Consider the following 18769-nt stretch of genomic DNA (forward strand, 5'->3'; position numbering starts at 1 on the left):
AGCTGTCAGTGGGTTGATGATTGGAACGGGGTCCAAGGTAATACGATTGTTTAGCATAAATCCCTGAGGAAACCTGGTGAGCATGCAGACGTAGGCTCCATTTCAACATCCATTAACATATAACCAGAGTTGACATAAAGCATGTTCACACTTTCCTCAAGACACATAAGTGAGAGACTGCTGTGATCACTGGTGAGAACGGCCGGATTTCACGGCACGTCAGCAATGTGCATGTGTAATCATTATATGTCAGCTTTTTCTTTTCTTTCTTTCTTTTTTTTTTACCCACATAATCTAGTATTTGTTGAATCATCTTCTAAACTTACAACAGTAATTAGAGTTTGTTGAAATGGAAAGAAAACAAACAGGACTTTTACCTGGGAAGACACTATTCGTGGTTATGTTACGTTGTTGCGTTACGTTGTTGCGTTACGTTGTTGCGTTACGTTGTTGCGTTACGTTGTTGCGTTACGTTGTTGCGTTACGTTGTTGCGTTACGTTGTTGCGTTACGTTGTTGCGTTACGTTGTTGCTGATGTGTTTACATTGCTGTCAGTACAGACTACATGGTGTCCCAATGACACACAAAAAGCATGAAAGGCGTTCTTATTGCATGCAAAATGACTGCCATGTCATTCAGACAATAGGGGAGAGCGGGTTGGCTGCCGAGCAGGTGGTCCATCTAAAGAGTTTAAAAGATCTCCATTGTTAAAGAGTTACATGACAATAGAGATGATAAGCTTAAGTTGTGTTCATTGCCAAACAATCTAAAATAGGCTAAACCCCTTCATAGAACTGCAGATTTTAGTGGTAATTCTTTGTGCTATCATCAATATGAGAAATATTTTTAAGCAAGATGAAACCTGTCACCTAATAGACTGCTGTTTGTCCCGTGTGAAAAAAAAGCTGAGTCATTTTAAGCCAAACTATGATGTTTTTACTAAACCTAGCTGAGTAGTTTTGTTTTGTTTGTTTACTGTGTTTAACACTGTGACTATTTGGTCCAGAAGAAAATGTGTTTCCCTCTAAATGTAATTGATAATGCAGTTTATTTGTATGGGAACGTCATTTTGTAGGAGACAGCATTGATCTGCTTGGCACAAGGTGATTAAGTTCGAAGCCTCCCTGAGGCAACACCTCCAACAGTCACCGATATTGTTCTTAAGCTGCATTGTAAAACAAATGTGTTTTTCCTGTTTAGCAGTAGTCAGAGTTTACTGCTTATAAATCAAAAGTGAGTCAGGAGGCAAAATCACATCACAAATGCATCGATTGAGATGCATCTGAGATACACTGATGCTAGGTGAGGAACAGGATGTCTGCCAACAGTCTCAGCTGGGTCAGGACTTTATCTGGACTTGATACCAGTTTCTAAATCTGAACAGGGTCTAATGGAAGGATCCAAATCTGTGTAAAGTTCTCCCAGTATCTTCTTGTTCTCTATTAAATCAAACTTTGAGCACAGCCACACAGATGGTATTTTGTAAACTGTGATTCTGCTTTAATTAAAATGACTATTTCAATACTTGGAAATTAATTTGCATTTCCTTTAATTCAATACACTGTGTGTCTGTGAAGTGACCAGTGTTGGGAATAATTCAAATTAAAAAAGATAAGTGCTGCATTCACATTGAAAATGACGCATACTGAAATAGTTCAGCCAATGTTGCCAGGCTTTTAAAAATGTTGTCAAAAAAAGTCTAACTTTTGAAAGTAGCTTTCACAGCACTGGCAGTGATTATGCACGACTGGCCCTCCTTTCCTTTGGACCCTCCTCATTCAAAACCACACAATTATCCTGCCTTGATTGCTCTGAAATGAATTCAGGCTTAATGTTTGGACTTGCAGTCCCCCTCTGGTAACAGAGAATTATGCACAAACAGTCCCATTTCATTTCCAGTAAATTTGTTTTCAATGAATGTGTCATTACTTTATTCGGAACATTCACAGAGCTCCCATAATGAACCATCTAAAGAACAGCCCGGCACATAAAAGCAGCGGCAAGCCTCTTTATAGTGGACTGGTGTGTTATTCTGTGTTGTGTTTTTGTACCAAACTGCATTGTTTATAACTCTATTTCCAGACGTGGGGCATCTCTGGTTCATGTTTGTTTTTGCTAGATATACAGTATATTCCAGCAGAAACCCGCCTTGTATTAATAAACACACGCAGCAAGTTTCCATCTAATATGTCGTCTTCAAGCAAACAAAACACAGGAGTCTCTGGAGAGTTTTAACTCAAACAAGGCATGCTGGGACGTCTGCTAAAAATGCTGATCACGTTGCTTTAGAAACTTAATTTGATGAGTTGTATGAACTCTTTACTCCTCACGTCAATGACAGAAATGACAGACGATTCCAGTGCAACGCTTTACAGTATCCAAAAACGGGATGTTATGCCTTGAGAGGTGACGCGTTCAGGCCCGTTAGAAACAAACCTCGTAGAAGATCTGGGGTCGGGTGTGGCCAGTTGTAGGTCCTGATCAGCTGCCAGTCAAAGTCGTCATCTTGTCCCTGTCGGTACTCGCACAAGCCAGGGTCCGAGTCCTCATCGAAGGTGCAGCCAGCTACAGTGAGGGAAGAAGAGGAGGAGCAGATTAAAATACGAAACGTGTATTCATCGTAAACTCTCTGTGCTACCAGGAGAAAGCTGATGAAGGAACGCATCATACTGTAGTCCCTTCCCAGAGAAACACAAAAGAAATGATGGCTCAGTTACATCACCACAGGCTCACTGGTAATGTGTTAATACATCAAATCTTGGAGAATCTTTGAAGCTATAAACTAAATTACAGCTAATGGTTGGCACCGGGCGGTCAGCGCTGACTGCCTATCTCATCTGTTCCCTCAGAATCCACCGCCATTTGGTGCAATTAGCCCTGTGGTGTGAAAATGACACAACAGCCACGGGTCACCCAAATAGCCAGAAATAATGGGCAGCTGTACCAGAGCAGCAAAAGGGGTTCTTCAGTTGATGGAGGACAACAACAGCCCGGCTCTTAGCCTGTGAAGGTGACCCAACCCTGTCTGGCCTCTAATGGCTGCATTTACTAGTCGGCCATTATCACACAAACCACAGGCTTTTAAAGCCACCAGCTCGGTTGTCAAGCCACGGGACAAAATGGTGTGTTCTTGTTTAATTGGTTAGAAAACACAGGCGCACTTCAGGAAATCTAAAAATGAATAGTCTTGACTTGGGAGGACCAATTGTTGGTCATGCATGTGTGCCTTACGCTCTACTTGGCTTCATCCGTGGAGTGATGTTTCCCATTGATACGTGTGGTTTGGACACAAGATGCCCTTTGCTAACGATTGTTTTCGTTTTTTCACGCTTTTGCTTTCTCAGTCCACCACAGTTTCCCAGAGCCCCCTTTAAATAACGTACAATATATTTATTTTACAATGATCTAAAAAACAGGGAAAAGCTGGACCCAGAGAGCGTTTGCTTGAAAAATAATTAATCAAAGATCAAAGCTGACGGTTAAGGTTCTACCTCTGTTACGGTGGGTACGTGACTATGTAGTGCAACTTAATTAAGATGAATAATACTTTTTTTCCCACAGGAGACTTTTTGACATGTGAAACACAGCTGCAGCCAAAATCGCTTGCATTGCAATCATGGCGGTGCTGGAGCATCATTAATGTTATTGATTCCCCACCTGTGACTTTCCTGTGAATCTAATTAATTTGGGAAGGAAAAAGAAACACGAGTGCTCTGATGCTGCGCGGATATCAAGATTCAGATTAGCAAGATTCATTTAGAGAGCCAGACATGTCAAATACAAGATGGAGGGAGTTATAACAGGGCGACCATCGATCGGAAGATGCTCATCGATGGAACATTTAAGTATGTACTAAAATATGAAACTCTTCGGCTTCCGAAGGGGCCTGACATTAATAGTTCGGGAGCCACGGTCTTGGATCGTGCAGACATTGCTCAGTGGACATAGTTTCAGCAGTCAGACAAATATACAGGTTTTTTAGGAAATCTCCTGATCGAGGTTAACTGTAAAATTGCAACCTAAACTGTCCTTTGTAGACCTAAACACCTACTTTCATATGTACAATGACATCATGACAAAGAGCAGCCACAAAGCAACCTCTAATGAATACAAAGTTGTAATAAATCATGTTATTAGCTTTACTGCGGCTCTAGCTAACTCCAAACTAACTGCAATCTAACACCCTGAGCCCACTGAGGTCCCAGGACCCTGTTCACTAACAGATCGCATTAAGGCTTGGCAGCAGTGCTGCTGGTGTTAAAGAGCAACTCTGACTCCGTGCCAGCTTCCGCTTAATAGCATCCCGTTTGGCCCAGTCCCCCGATGCAGTTTGGAAGCTGCATCTGTTTACTTTAATACTAGAAAAGTTTTTGATTCTGAAGAAATATTGTATGTTGCAATAAACGACTAAGACGACTTATTATGGACCTCCGCTTTCGCCCTTTCCTGCTGACAAACGCGTATCACCGCCCCACCACCATGCGAACGCCCCCCCCCCCCACCGCCCCGCAGCCAAGCTAGTGTTTCCGGGTGTGTAAGCAGATCAGAGTTTTAATTGCCTCCTGTGTGAGGGCTGCTTGTTGTGCTGCGCCATGCCCGGTTATCTGAGGATGAGAGGGCTGAGTGGGGGAGCAGGCCCCACGGTGAAGGCCTGCCTTTCATTGAGAGCCCTCCAGCTCCGGGAAGAAATGTCACCATCAGACACGTTCCACTGATTCCCCTCATTAAGACTCATCCTTCCCAGCCTCCTTTGCTTTTAGCGTGCTCGTTCCTCTCAGTGCCCAAATGAGCTTCTCTGGCAGCAGCAGGGCAGACCCATGTAATTAGAAAAGCCACGTGCATTCGGCGGATTTTTTACTGATGTCTGCGTGTGTGTGCATTCCTTCAAATGTGTGTGTGTGTGTGTGTGTGGTTAGCTGACGTCATTTGCTGTGTTGATGTTTACTTAAAAAATGAAAGAAATTATAATGAATCTGTCAATGTCACACAGGCTGAAGCTGTAACGACTGGATATGAATTATTTGTGTTCATCACAGCAACAGGGACTCTGGCCAACAAGGGAATAAAGATTGCTCAAAAATATCCACATAATAATAAGTTGAATGTGAGAGAAAGCGGCTTTGAGAATGCTAATTGCTTATCAGAGGCGATAACGCGCCGCTGTTCGGCACAGTCCCCGAGCAATGCGCCGCCATGCGGAGCAGCAATAACACCTTGAGACGTGGACGACGGGGCCCGAGATAACTTTAGTGAGCCCCTGTCACAGCTGACAAGTTCCTCAGGAAGAGAACAAAGAAGGAGGAATAAATAAAACGTGCAAGAACAAGGCGCCCTCCTCTTTCAAAAGGTAGGAGAGGTAATTTGCACGAACAAGACTGTTTGGGGTCTTTCTTCTACCTGGCAAAGAGAGAGTTATTACTAGCGAGACTTTGTCTGTTCCGCAGCAGACAGTCCCACTTGTGTGCCTTCCTACTGTTATAACCCAGTAAAACTAACCATTACTATCCATATGAAGTTCCAGATGTTCATATCGAAGTCACTTTATTCGTCCCATCAGAAAATCTGTGACTGTGTTTCCACAGATTCCACATAAGTGAGCAATACATTTTAATCTTCTAACTAATTTTGTAGGAAACCGCTGATCAGAGAAATCCTTTGTGTGGTGTTGAAGGATTTTACTCAACAGCCAGCAAAGCCTGCATGAGGCAGCTAAAGATCTCATTAATACGGCTTTCAGTGACAGTCCAAATACTGGATCTGAGGCTTCCCCATGGTGCACCGGAGTTCTGAGGGGAAACCCCAATATTAGTCATTTCTTTGACTTTAATTTTTTTTTTTATTTAAAAAATTGTCCAATAGTTAAACATTCTTTATTTCTAAAGAACTGAAAAGGAGTTGCATATGTACATTTGTATTTGAGGCTCAGTAACTTCCTTTAACAGCTGGCCACTGTAGTTTTTAGAAAACTTTATTCAAGAAGAAATAAATGCTGCATTTGTTAGGGACTATTTATTTTCAGGAGCATATTAATACACATTGTAGTCTCTTTTGGGTATTTGGGGCAGCAGGAGGGTGTATGTGGGACTAATTAAAAAATAAACTACAACGTGTCTGTTCAAGGTAATGAAGGAAAATGTCACCCAGTGTAACAGTGTGACTCTGATGCGTTTTTAATAGTTTTTGGACAACAATGCAGCTCTACGGCACAGAGGACAAAGATATATCAGGCTTTGACACACACACACACACACACACACACACACACACACACACACACACACACACACACACACACACACACACACACACACTGTTAGATACATTAAATGTGTTGGTCACCAGCCTTATGATTTAGACGTACTGAACATCAGCATTTCAGCAGCTTTACATTATACTTAAATTACTTTGAGCAAAAGTTTTTATAAAAACATATTTTAACAAATGTTTATTGTGCTTTCTTTGAGACTTCAGTACAAAGTAGTTATAGTGAAGACTTTTCATGTTGGGTTCTGTGTATTATTATAATTCTATAATTAGTAGAAATTATTTTTTGACCTCCAAAATTCTCAACAAATATCTCAACGCCCGACCAAATAAACCCAAAGAAATCTGGAGACCAAGTGAGAAAATGTTGCTTTTGTAATCCGGGTACACGGCTCCAGATGCCTTCGAAACCAGTCAGGAGTCTAATGCCTTCCAGTTAATTGAATCCTATTAGCAGTGTTTGTGTAGCATCAAAGTCAGGAAGAAGCGGGCAAAGAGTGTAACTCTGCTGCACCAAGTGCTTGTAAGGGAGCCACAGAAGAGGCCCTGGAGGGAGATTAATGGGCGAAGGTGTAGGCCAGTCTGAAGTGCATGTGATGGACCACGGGTGCGACCGTCCAATCTGCCTCTACAGTGAACACAAGTAATAGCCCGCTCAGCTGGCATATCATATATATATATATATATACGTTGTGATGGAGAGGGAGGAAAACACAAGCCTCTTACCTCGCATTTATCCTGGAGAGGGAGAAATAAATTAGAGGGGCGAGACATAAACTGGGCTGGGTGAAGAGCCCTCAAACAGCAGAACAAGAGAGAGAGAGAGAGCGAGAGAGAGAGAGAGAGAGAGCAAAGCCAAAGAGGGGCAGGAATAATGAAAACAATTTACAGTTAACAGTATAACAAGAGGATTCGTGGAAAAAGAAAGGTTTTGGTTTCTTGCTCTCAAACTCGATACAGTATAAAGAGGTAATCAAAGTATGAGATGAGGATGTGTGTTTGATCCCACTGTTCCCATGAACTTCTCAGATCATCTTCATCCTGTACAGATTTCTACAAAGACACTCATTTGCAGTTACTCAGAGCGACGGCTGATTCTCACGGATACAAATGCTCAGCTACATGGACGACCGGAATGCCACTCTGACAGATTGCCACTCGCTGCTCATTTTAAGAACTGCAGTAAAAAAGGAGGCCCTCAGACTGTTCTTGTTTCAAGGTAAAATTGCACTTCCCCTGCATGCGAGTTACAAATTCAAATGCAAATTTTTCTCTAGTCACCATAATCTTCCCTTGCTTAAAACTTAAACTTGACTGGGTGAAACCCCGACCGAAGATCTCACCCTGTGCTCATGAGGCAGCTGTTAAGCTCATCATGCTTCCCCGTTGCATTAAAGCAAAGTCCTCAGGCGAACCACCTCGCTGAGCTGGAGCTCTGCTGGCACTCCTGTAATCAGAGCCTCTCAGAAACAGCAGCTCTGTTGGGACTGAGGATCCAGGATGTTCTGCCGCTGCTCTCGTTTGGTTTGAGATAAAGCGCCGCTGCCTGCGTGATTTGCATTCGAGCGTGTGTAGGCAATGCGTCAGACCTGACAAGTTTACTTGCGGATGGGGGGATGGGGGGGGGGGGGGGGGGCTGTATAGCTCATCAATAGTGAGCCAGCAGAGGAATAATCACAACACAACTTCTTCATGGACCATTAATAACAGCCGCTGCATTTTCAGAAGCCTCACCGAGGAGGAGGAGGAGGAGGAGGAGGAGGAGGAGGAGGAGGACCGCAAGTGCGAGAGAGGGAGTGGGGTGACGAAGAAGAATCGGTGGAAGAGTGGAGTATTAAAGAGAAACAACCCCCCTGGTAGACTGTGGGCGTTCGGCCAATTCGTGTTTTTGACTGACAATACCGAAAGTAATATGACCAAAGCAACAGAGAGCCAATATTTGGATGTCAAACTAACTTTAATAATATTCAGTGAATTTATTCTTGTAAACCTGAACCTGCATTAAGACCATCAATAAACCAAATGCAGACACCAAAAGCCAGATGTATAAATCATGTATACAGACAAAAGCCATGTGATAAATGAGCACTCTGTTTGAGTGGATAATAAGAGCCTTTACTGCACGTGTCCAAGACCATCTAATGTAAAGGAATGTTAAGCTCACTGTCTGTGGAAGAAAAATCATGGGCTTTGAAAAGATGGATTATTCAATTAATCTAATTGCTCCACGAAATTCAAAGCAAAGTCATTAATGGACAAACTGTGCATTATTGATAATTTTCTTATCATGTATGTATATATTCTAGTTTTCTGTGATTTGTATGTCTGACACAGACAAACAACCAAATAAATGCAGGGATTAAACATAACCAGATCATTGATTATCTCATAGTTGGAAGTTATTGATCCCCATCAGTCATGGTTTGCAGGTACAGGTGGTGAATTAATGACAACACGAGTGCTGTAAGTAGCAGCCACAGTGTGTAAAAAAAAAACCTCCGCGAATATAAGGAGAGAGCCTCACCCATGCAACATGGGCAATCAGGGAAATTATATTGCTATGCAAACAGCTGATTAAGCGGTGTGTTACATAAAAGCCAACAGCCAGGAAATTAAAACGTACGTGTGGCAGAATACAGTGGTTGATCTCGTTAAGACTGCCGACTGCAAAAGCCCACGTGAGTAAACAGACTGCGTGTGCGAGGAGGGATCGATCAAAATGTACTTGGCGGAGCCCTGCTGCAGTCGTTCATCATCATTCATCACGATATGGGGATTTGACTGGAGATATCCAAGCATGTTAGGACTGATGGACTGAACCTCTGCGCTCTTTGTGACCTTTACAAGACGGTACATGTGGAGTAAATGGTCTGCTAATGGCTATATGTCTGTCCAACCTGAGACAAACCCTGCTCATAAGTCTCCATTAAATGAGGATGAACTATGTCTCGTCTCAACTGCAGCCATGTTTTTTCCACGCGCATCCCTCTTTCTCCTCTTCCTGTCCGTATCGAAGAGCTCTCGTAGCATCTCGGTCAAACCGGCCATTTTCTGATTCACCAAAAAGACAAGAGACACGGACACGCGGTGGCTGAGGGTAAAACCAGTCAATCAAACAATCGGTCTAATTTTCCCTTCTGCATGTTCGGGTTGGGAGTGGTAGGCAAGATTAGCACTGGAGGGCACACGCTGTTGTGTGAAATTGTTTCATTTGTGGTGCGCGATGGTTCCAGTCCCCCAACTGCAAATCCCAGCAGCCGGGGCCAGCGGAGCCAGTACTTTCAGAGGCCCATAAGGCTCTTTAACATCTTTCAGTGATTTTAAGAAGGCAATAGATTTTTATTTTTACTGCCCCATAGCACAACGTAACCGCGGCTTACCTGCAGGGGTGGAGAGGGTTGTAGGTACACGCAACTAAATGAGTTGCAGCAGAGAGCTGGGTAGGAAAATTGCTACAGTTCCTATTAGGAAGTTGGTAAAGGTCATTGATTACCTAATGCGCTTTAAATTGAACTAGTTTCCTGTTTTGAAAAGGATGAAAAATCTCTGCGCTTCCACAGTCCTGCTCCTGGAGTATCAGTCTAACCTGACCCGACACCGCGGCACAGATGAACTGGTCCGTGTACGGTGAGATTAAAGGGGTGGCCGCATGATATACCAGCAATCGAGATGGCAAAATAGATAGCGGCAGAGAGAAAGCCTGTGTCAGCGTGGAGACGATGTACAAACTGCCAGAGGTTTATTTGGGGTAGAAAAAGATAGCCACCAAGCACCCACTGCGGACAAAGCAGGTACTCATCATTACGCCAGGCGCTCTACTTTAATTTCTCATTTAATCTTTCCATCCCCCCCCCCCCCCCCCCCTCCACAGAGACATCAGTGACAGGGCTCCATCTCCCGCAATCTGAACTGCTTAGCCAGTTAATGCTATTGTTAGAGATGTCATGAGGAGAGCGGCGCATGAATAGCGGTTGATGAATAAAAACAGACCTTGTTCAGTGAAGCTCAAATCACACTAATTAAGAAGACGGGAAAAAAAGAATATTTTTTTTTTTCCTCCAGCACCTGCATTACAGCACTGGGCCTCTTCACTGATGGAGAAAGGGAGGAAAAGTGACAGATACGCTCTCACTACTGTTACATATGAAAATTTAATCAAGAGTGCTGGAGGAGACGCTTTTCCCCTTCATGTGGAAAACCACTTTAAGTGGTTGTGTCAAGCCTTTTTTGTCCCCTGCAACAGATGAGTATTCACGTCAGGACTGACCTAAATGCATTAGTTGAAAGCTTTATGTCTCCGTTTAGTGGTGATGTAATCATATTGGAAATTGTTGCTGTCTCCAAGCTTAAATCCGTCATTGCCAATTAATAGCGACATACTAATGAACGGTCTTAATAAGGAACGTGGTTTTCAGAGAGGGTGTCATTCCTCTTAAAATCTAACACATCTGATCCTAAACAATTAAAATACAGTGGCCTCAAAAATCCTGCATCTTCCTGCTGGATGATATTTGCAGTTATGCCGTGCATAGATTTACACAACATGCCTGATTGCATGATGTCAAGACAACCAACCACCCGACGGCATTTATGTTGATTTCCATACACTCAAAATGGTAAAAAAAATAAAAATAAATGCTCAGAATCGCTGCGAGCAGACTGAACTCAGTCATGTGAAACCGCAAATGGGGAAACAACTCCGGAGCAGCAAGATTGTGATGCTTATTTATTGGCGGCTTTTTCTTCTTCATGCGCGGTGCAGAATATGTTATGCACGCAGTCCTGGTATTCACCGCGGGTGGTCAGCCACCAGGACAGAACCCTCAGTAAGTCATTCTTAAGTTTTTATTATTCATTTTAAATATTGTGCAGAAAAAGAAAGAAAAAAAGGGAAGGGAAGGGATCGTGGCCAGAATGCCGAGCGACGAGATGCAGGGGATGAAAGGCCTCCCTCCCCTCGGAGCTCCACAGGCCCCAAACACTGCTGCTGCAGCTGGTCCCTTGGGTGCTGCAGGCAGCTGCAGAGCCCTGACCTCCATTAGGGCTCTGACTGCACAGCCTCCCCGACGTCCGTATCCCAACAGGCTCATGGCTACAACACAGTACAGGTTACTTCTCAGGCCAGGTACCAAGAGTGTTGCTAACTTTCTGACAGAATCCTGCTCCAGTAAATTAATTTCAGATTTCAACCAGTTACAGATCTTTAATTAAGATGATCAGCGATGGAGGAGGTATTCAGATTATTTAGTTAAGTAAAATTAGCAATATTGCAATACAAACTACTTCATTACAAGTGAAGTCCTGCATTGAAAATGTCACTTCAGTACTTTCAAGTAAAAGAAATTGCCCTTTTGAGTGTATTATTTACTGATGCGTTAATGCCCCTTTAAGGCCCTAGTGGTGATTCTGCCTTTTCTGAGGCAGATGAGATATTGATTTGCATTATGAAGACATTTTTGGTAAGGATCCCTAAAATGTTGCTTATTAAACAATGATGACCAGGGTGTGTTTTAAGGATCCTTCCAAGGATGAATTGCAAGGATGCTACGTCAGCGCATCCCGCCTGTTCCAGGCTTTTCTAATGTCTAGGAGCCTGTGAAATCTACCGAGGACTGAGTCCTTTGTTCAATAGTTATTTTCAAGGATGCATGTGTGTGTGTATCCACTGCGCTCCTAAAACACCCACAATCCAGTGTGCATTTCCTGTCACCCCATTTGGAAACAAGAAATATGTGCTAGTGAACATTTACTTCACCCAAAATCTGTTTTTGAACAAATTAGAGGCAAGAAATTGGCAATCCAGTTGCTGAATCTTCACTCATTGAATCTACAAGGCCTAATTTAAGAGTTTATTCCAACAAACCACAAAAGACTCGCTCAAGAAGCACGAAGCACAACGGCAGAGAGAGAGACGGCACATTTTCACATCTAACTCGGTGAATTAAGGTTTATGTAGACCAAAACAGAGTTGGTGATTGCTGGAACAATGGAAGGAGTAGACTAAGGCTGATGAGTTTCCTTTTGTCTCTGTCGAGTTTAAATGAAGTGTGTTTTACAATCAGCGAGGTAAAATTACCAGAGTCTGGTAGCTTTGAGGAGGGCGTATACATTTTTTTGTCCAAATCTCTGTTGGTTTTATTCATTTTTGAATAGGCCTACATGTTTTGAATCTTTTTCCATTGTTTTGAGGTAGTAGAACTAGTAGAACTAGTAGAACTAGTAGAAATTGTAATGTACTGAAAGCCACGTCCATTTTTCCCCGCACACACCGGCACACTCCTAGTAATATTTTCCCATTATTTTGTACTTACTGGCCGACAGCAATACATCTTTAGCGAGTTAATTTCTGCCATATGAAACCCAGGTCCTGTATTGGCAGGTGGTGATACCCAAAAATACCCAATACCCATCGCGCGTCTCATGATTGTGCTGCTCGAAAAGTGTGTGATGCTAATCGAGTCATGGATTCGTGAATTCAGCCTTCTCTGCAGGCTAAAGAGGAGACCACATGGCACTGCTGCTAAGCTCCACGTGCTGGGAATATGCAGATATACACTCAGTGAGCAAACTGTGGAAAAGTTTAAGGAAATACACAAGCAGCCGTTTCCACAATAGCACTTGAAAAACCGGCACACACACACACACGCGTTCGCACGCGCAAACAATACGCTCAAGTCGTAATGGGGCACTGTAACCACGGCGATGAGAGGCCCTTTTTGAAAGTGATCAGGGCTCCTCGGAGAGAGTGGCTCTGTCTTCGCCTCGACTTAATTACAGCTCACACCTCCCCTCTCGCTCTGCAGAGGAGAGAGAGAAGAGAGGGCTTTGATTCAGATGCCCTGTGGAACACTTGATCCTTTTCCTTCCGGTAGCATCGTTTACTCCCTTTTCATGAGCGCCTCTGTCTCCTGCGCTCCCTTCTCATTTTTTTGTATATTCCCCCCCCACACTTGCGCTGAGGATGCATCGAGCATCATTCTAGGAGCGGCACAAGGTGACACCACTCAGCCGCACACGGAAGAACGGTTAGACATGGAGGCACAAAGTGCTATTCAGTAACAAGAGGCTTTACATCACATTATAAGCAGCACTTCCTTCAGTGCCGTATACATTTAAAATGAGCACTTGTAATAAGAGGCTTAGCTGTGAGCGTGCTGTTCATTATTATAATAAAGAATTATTACCAAAATGTCCGAGATGCAAACATAATTGCTCTTCAATCTTTCAGGAGATTTTCTTTTTTGGAGCCGCTTAGTCCCCGGCACACGGGGAAATGATGCCTGCAGTTATTTAGAGTAACCTCAATATGTGGGAAGAAAAGCAGGAAGGGAAGGGAGAAGGAAGGAAGGAAGGAAGGAAGGAAAGAAGAAAGTGTTCATCCTCTAAATCCTCGTCTTTGTTCCAAAAGGCGCCACACGGTTACATTTACCCTTTGAGTGAATATTCACGCACCTTATATTTTCTAAAGAGCTGCAACAGCTGTACCCGTTGAGCGGAATGAGAAACAAATGTCGCTCGATCAAGCTGCTGCTGCTTAAGCGAGAGGAACAAAAAAAGCCAGAAATATGGAATAACAACGGTTTAACAATGGCACAAGTAGTCATCGAGGCAACAAAATGATGAGTAATATGCACCTAAAATGTGCTACAATAAATGCAGGTCATACCACACTAGACTAAGAAAGGTTGAATCAGAAGAAAAACAAACACTAGAGAGCGTGTTGAACTGAGAGAGAGGGTCTGTATTGGTTGTGAGAACAACGAGAGAGCGCTTTCTCTTCCAGCAGTGAGGCTAAATGCAGAGATTTCACCAAGGTGAAGCGTTCTCCTCCACATAGCGGCAGCCTCACGTAGGGAACAGGGAACCAGGGGGAAAAGGTTGCGGCTAAAAGGTTTAAAAGCAGAGGGAAGGTCAAGCTGAGTAGAACATATTACCGGGCACTCTGTTAGTCAGCCAGCTGGCCGTTATGTGTTGCCTACGAGTCCCGTACAAAGAGAAGGAGGTGCGTAAAATGAAATAGTCCCCTAGATGTTTTCGGGACGGCATAACCTGAATGGCAAATGCTCAGGACAGCTCGTGTGGAGGAGATATCCATTCAGGGTCGGCCAAAATAAAACCACAGCTACCCCCGCTGTCAGAGGACTGGTGGTTCAACGACCTAATGCAATCTCCACAACTGGAGAAATATCAAATCTACTCTAACAGGATTGTAGCAGCTGATGTAATAACTGCCAGATAACATCATATTTCATCAGAATGTGATGCAGCGAAGCGCCAGGTGGCTCAGTCAAAAGGCTTCTAAACGTTTGTCTCAACACAACTGAGGAGACGGGGTTCATGCCTGGCGCTGTGTCTGACACAGAGAACATTGTTTCACTCCGACACAGCTTTGTGGGAAAGAATAAAAATAACTTCGCATCACACCACCACTGCACTTCTGATATACACACACGGATCTAGAAAGAGACTAGTTGACTTAATTAGAATACAATTATTCTACACTGATGCTACACAAAAGGTCTCATTGGACTCATCCAGTCCATCGATGATGGTGCAGTAACAGGGGTGAACATGTGCGCCACAAAGCCGCTAATTTCACTGTAAGTACACCACAGAATGAATAGAAAGGAGGCAACAGTGTTCCTGTTTTGCATCCACTATGTAAAAAAATATGTATGCTTTGGTTAGAACAAGAAATAAAGAAAAAATGTTTGGCCGTACAAAACTCATGCAGTCACAATTAATTCTTCACATAGCACAGAATGAATTGTTTGGAAGAAAAACAAAATCATCAAACCATCCCATTATGTTGGTTCACATGAGCGCTGTGCTTAGTTGTATTGTATTTTTATTTACCGCCTCAAGAATCACAAATTTCTCATTAACATGTGTCTCATCTTACGTGTTAATTAGGAGCAGATTGATGTGAATCTTACACTCATTTCAGCAAAATTACTCAATATTTTCGACACTCTTGTTGCCTCCCAGACTGCTATATTTGCACTTTCTGGCGCTTCACAGACTGCAGCCCTTCACCAGGCAACAGCCGGACAAATAGCGACTGAGCCCGGTATCAGATGTTTTGCCAAAGACAACTGTGAGCGAGGAGGAGGCCAGACGGATGTGTCTGAAATTTAGGATCTGTAGTGGGGGCTATAATTAGCATAGCTGGGGGCCTGCTCAACTGGCACTCTCGCTTTCAGAGGGCCGGCCTCGACACCTTCACGAGGGCCCTCAGAGACCACAATGGCAGACGACAATGTCAGCCCCCCCCCCCCCCAACCCGACCCGACACGCTGCGCCGACGACCCACGATAACCTCCTTCACGGGGCAGTATAAGCTGGTAATTAGGTGCTCATCCACGGTCATACAGAATTACAGATCTGACGTGCAGGCCTGTCGGGGGTCAGCCGGGGAGGAGTTAAAAAGATTGCAGAGCAAGGGTAAAGAAAGAATCACAAGTGCTGGGAATTTGTGCTGCATATTAATAGTAGCCAATATAGAGGCCGGCGCCCACAGCCCACATGGCCATCTACGCTGAGTTAGCGAGCAACTGGGACTCTGTAGAGGGTAACTAGAGCCTGTGTGTGTGTGTGTGTGTGTGTGTGTGTGTGTGTGTGTGTGTGTGTGTGTGTGTGTGTGTGTGTGTGTGTGTGTGCTGCGTCCGTTCACGCAGGCATGCGCAGAAGCTCGCGGTACGCGTCTTGTCTTCGGAGCATTAAGCAAGGAATGAAAGTTTACGACCTGGTTGTATCCATTATGACACTTAAGCCGCCGTTCGGATAATATTTTAAAGCTCGCCGTCCATCACTCGGACTGGACCATTGAGCCCCCCCCCCACCCACCCACCCACCCCGACAGCAGGTCCCATCCTCATTTACCATTCGCACTCAAAACCGCTGCCAATATTATTTTACAAGGAGCGGCATCCAGGCCGGGCTCCGCCGAGCCAACGCCATCAGTTTGTTCTTCATTTAGTACCACTTGGCATCTGGCCTTTTTAAACACGGGACACACCCCGACGGCAAGGTGGGCCAACAGCTGTAAAAACAGGAGGAAATAAAGTGTAACCTTAAACCGATCCTCAATCAGGACACATAACTTTTGGTTCCAGTGTCAAGTGTGAGCAATTACGTGTCTGTAAGTGAGCGTGCTTTATGGTTCAGGCGTCCAAAAGGACTATACATGGTATGGTATTTTAGCCATTTAATATCTTCCCTTTTTAACTACTTTATTCCCAAAATTATACTTCGATTTTTGGTCGCTGTGACTGTTGCACTCTCTAAGGAAACACAGCTTTTTAAGATAGAATAGTTCCAGCATTGACATAAAGACAGAAGGAGTGTAAAAGAAAACTGTTCCCACCACACCGTCCCACAGAGCCGACCCTGATGTGTGTTTGTGTGTGATGTGGAGACACTGTGTCCTTTCAAGGGGAGGCAGTGGGCGTCTTGCCAACACGTAGCCCTTTTTGCAGGTATTGTAAGAAAAACAGATTTTCTTTTGCTCGAGGTTGTCCGTGTCAGTGGGCAGAACGCTGAGAGTGACCTTCCATTAGACGCCCAGCCTCTTAACGGGGGATCAGATCGGCTCTCTCGCCTCATGCCGTGTTAACATCGTATCAAGCTGCCGACTGGGAGAAACACATTAGCCTTATAGAGGTAATTACAAGTAGTGAAGGAGGTTTTTTGTAATGTTGATAATGCCAGGGTCGGATTAACTGTCCAGGGGGGCAGACATTAAATGTGGAACCTAAATCGTATGGGAACATTTTATATTAACTTTACTTTCTACCAAAGAAAAGAAGAAAAAAAAAACCCTCAGAGGTCGACATCAGGACATTGGTTCAGAAAAAAAAGTTCTGCAACTTTATAACAATTATATTTGCCTACATTGTACTGTGGCGGAGCCGGAAGATGTATTATCTAAAAATAACTAAACATTTAAAAAAAAAAGCAGAAATGATCACACATCAGTAAGGACACTGCTGCCTTCACTTTGAGTCAGGAGTTGCCGAGCAAAGTGTAAAATGCAGGTTCCTCTGAATCCTGCTGTCTCTGTTCAGCCCCAACACGGTGTTACAGGTGACATATGTTCCCAATATTTGCCTGATTCACTGTAGGATTCATCTGCTGTGTACAAGGCTTGTGCAGATTGGTGATTGGATCATACATCGACCATTGAAGGGACGATTGCTTTTTTCCTACACCGATATTAAGACGATTTCCACTAACTTACTATCAGAACTAAGATGTTGTAAAAAAATCCCAAAAGAAGATCTCTAGAATCTGTGCCCTGCTGTGCTTGTGGAGAGGTTTCTGGTGGAGCGGCATGTCCGCCCGCTGAGCCCCGCTAATCAGCACAAGTGGATTTTGAATCCTTTATTATAAAGACAGTTTGCCGTCTCTTGTCCGTGGATCTGACACACTACATCTCCTACTCACCAAAGCTGTGTGCTCCGTAAGAGTCGTTCACGTTATGGATATGATTTGGATTATTACATTAAATATAATAACGTCAAATGGGAAAAAAAGATGCTGTGATATTTTACTGCCAAGCAGAGACACAGACTTTGTAAAAAGGGAGCCATTGTTTGAACAAAGGAAACATTGTTATTTGATAAGATTCATTTTAATGTTTCATTGTTTTAAATTAATCATATTGTCAGAACTATCCAAACACTTGCCACAGCAGGCTGTCGCCCCACTTGTACCCCACCGAGTGCGAGGCCAGAGGAGCCACGAGCAGATGGCTTCGCTCGAACACCGGTGGAGCCGAGTAGAGAAGGAGCCTCGCAGCCCCCGCAGAGAGCGCTCACGGGCGATAATGACCATCGGCTCTCTGCGTGGAAGAGTGCGCCTGCGAGCGTGCGTTGTGGGGAGAGGAGGCGGAGCCAGGAGCGCTGAAGCGTTGAGGAAATGAGTTGGGGTGACAGGGAATTGGGGAGCTGTCAATCTGGCCCTGATCCTGGCTCCTGCTAAACTAACCCCTCTGCCTCCCACCACTCTCACCGGCACCCCTGGGTGCTCTTAATCACCACATGGAGGCACATTACTAATCTTAACATTTTCCTTCAAGAGCAGTTCATGCCTCCATTTCCCTCTTTTCTCCCTCAGCTTTCATCTGACTTATCAGCTGAGCTCTCCTCTCCCTCCCTCTCTCTCTCTCTCTCTCTCTGAGTGACTACTAACAGAGACAACAAAGTCAAGTCTGTGTGTGTGTGTGTGTGTGTGTGTGTGTGTGTACCCTTTAAAGAGAGGACTCTATCTGTCATCGTGAGTGAACATGAGACACACGGAGAAGAGTAGCTTTCCATAAACTTGGAGAATAATGAAAAAGAGCATTAGCACAAAGTCTCCCAGAGGCTAATGAGCCCCAACCCCCTCAGCACTGGTTCCACCGAAGCCACTGGCCGCTTTCTTTGGCTTCATTCAAGAGGAAATGGATTAGGGAGGGGAAAAAGACGAAAAACTAAAAGTTGTTTTGTAAAGCTGGAGTCTGTAC

At 44.1% G+C, this 18769-nt stretch overlaps 1 protein-coding gene across 1 annotated transcript in view; it reads right to left on the bottom strand.

The window, feature by feature from the left end:
* The window catches only part of ptprua (protein tyrosine phosphatase receptor type Ua), a gene marked incomplete at its 5' end in the record, with an annotated part of 157091 nt that overhangs the window by 107186 nt on the left and 31136 nt on the right, over positions 1-18769 (bottom strand). The window contains one exon of the mRNA XM_079176640.1: positions 2437-2565. Within this exon, the coding sequence (XP_079032766.1) occupies positions 2437-2565 (129 nt within the window). The remainder of the gene's footprint in view (positions 1-2436; positions 2566-18769) is intronic.

This window comes from Pholis gunnellus, assembly GCF_910591455.1.
Source record: "Pholis gunnellus genome assembly, chromosome: 16".
Lineage (NCBI taxonomy): Eukaryota > Metazoa > Chordata > Actinopteri > Perciformes > Pholidae > Pholis > Pholis gunnellus.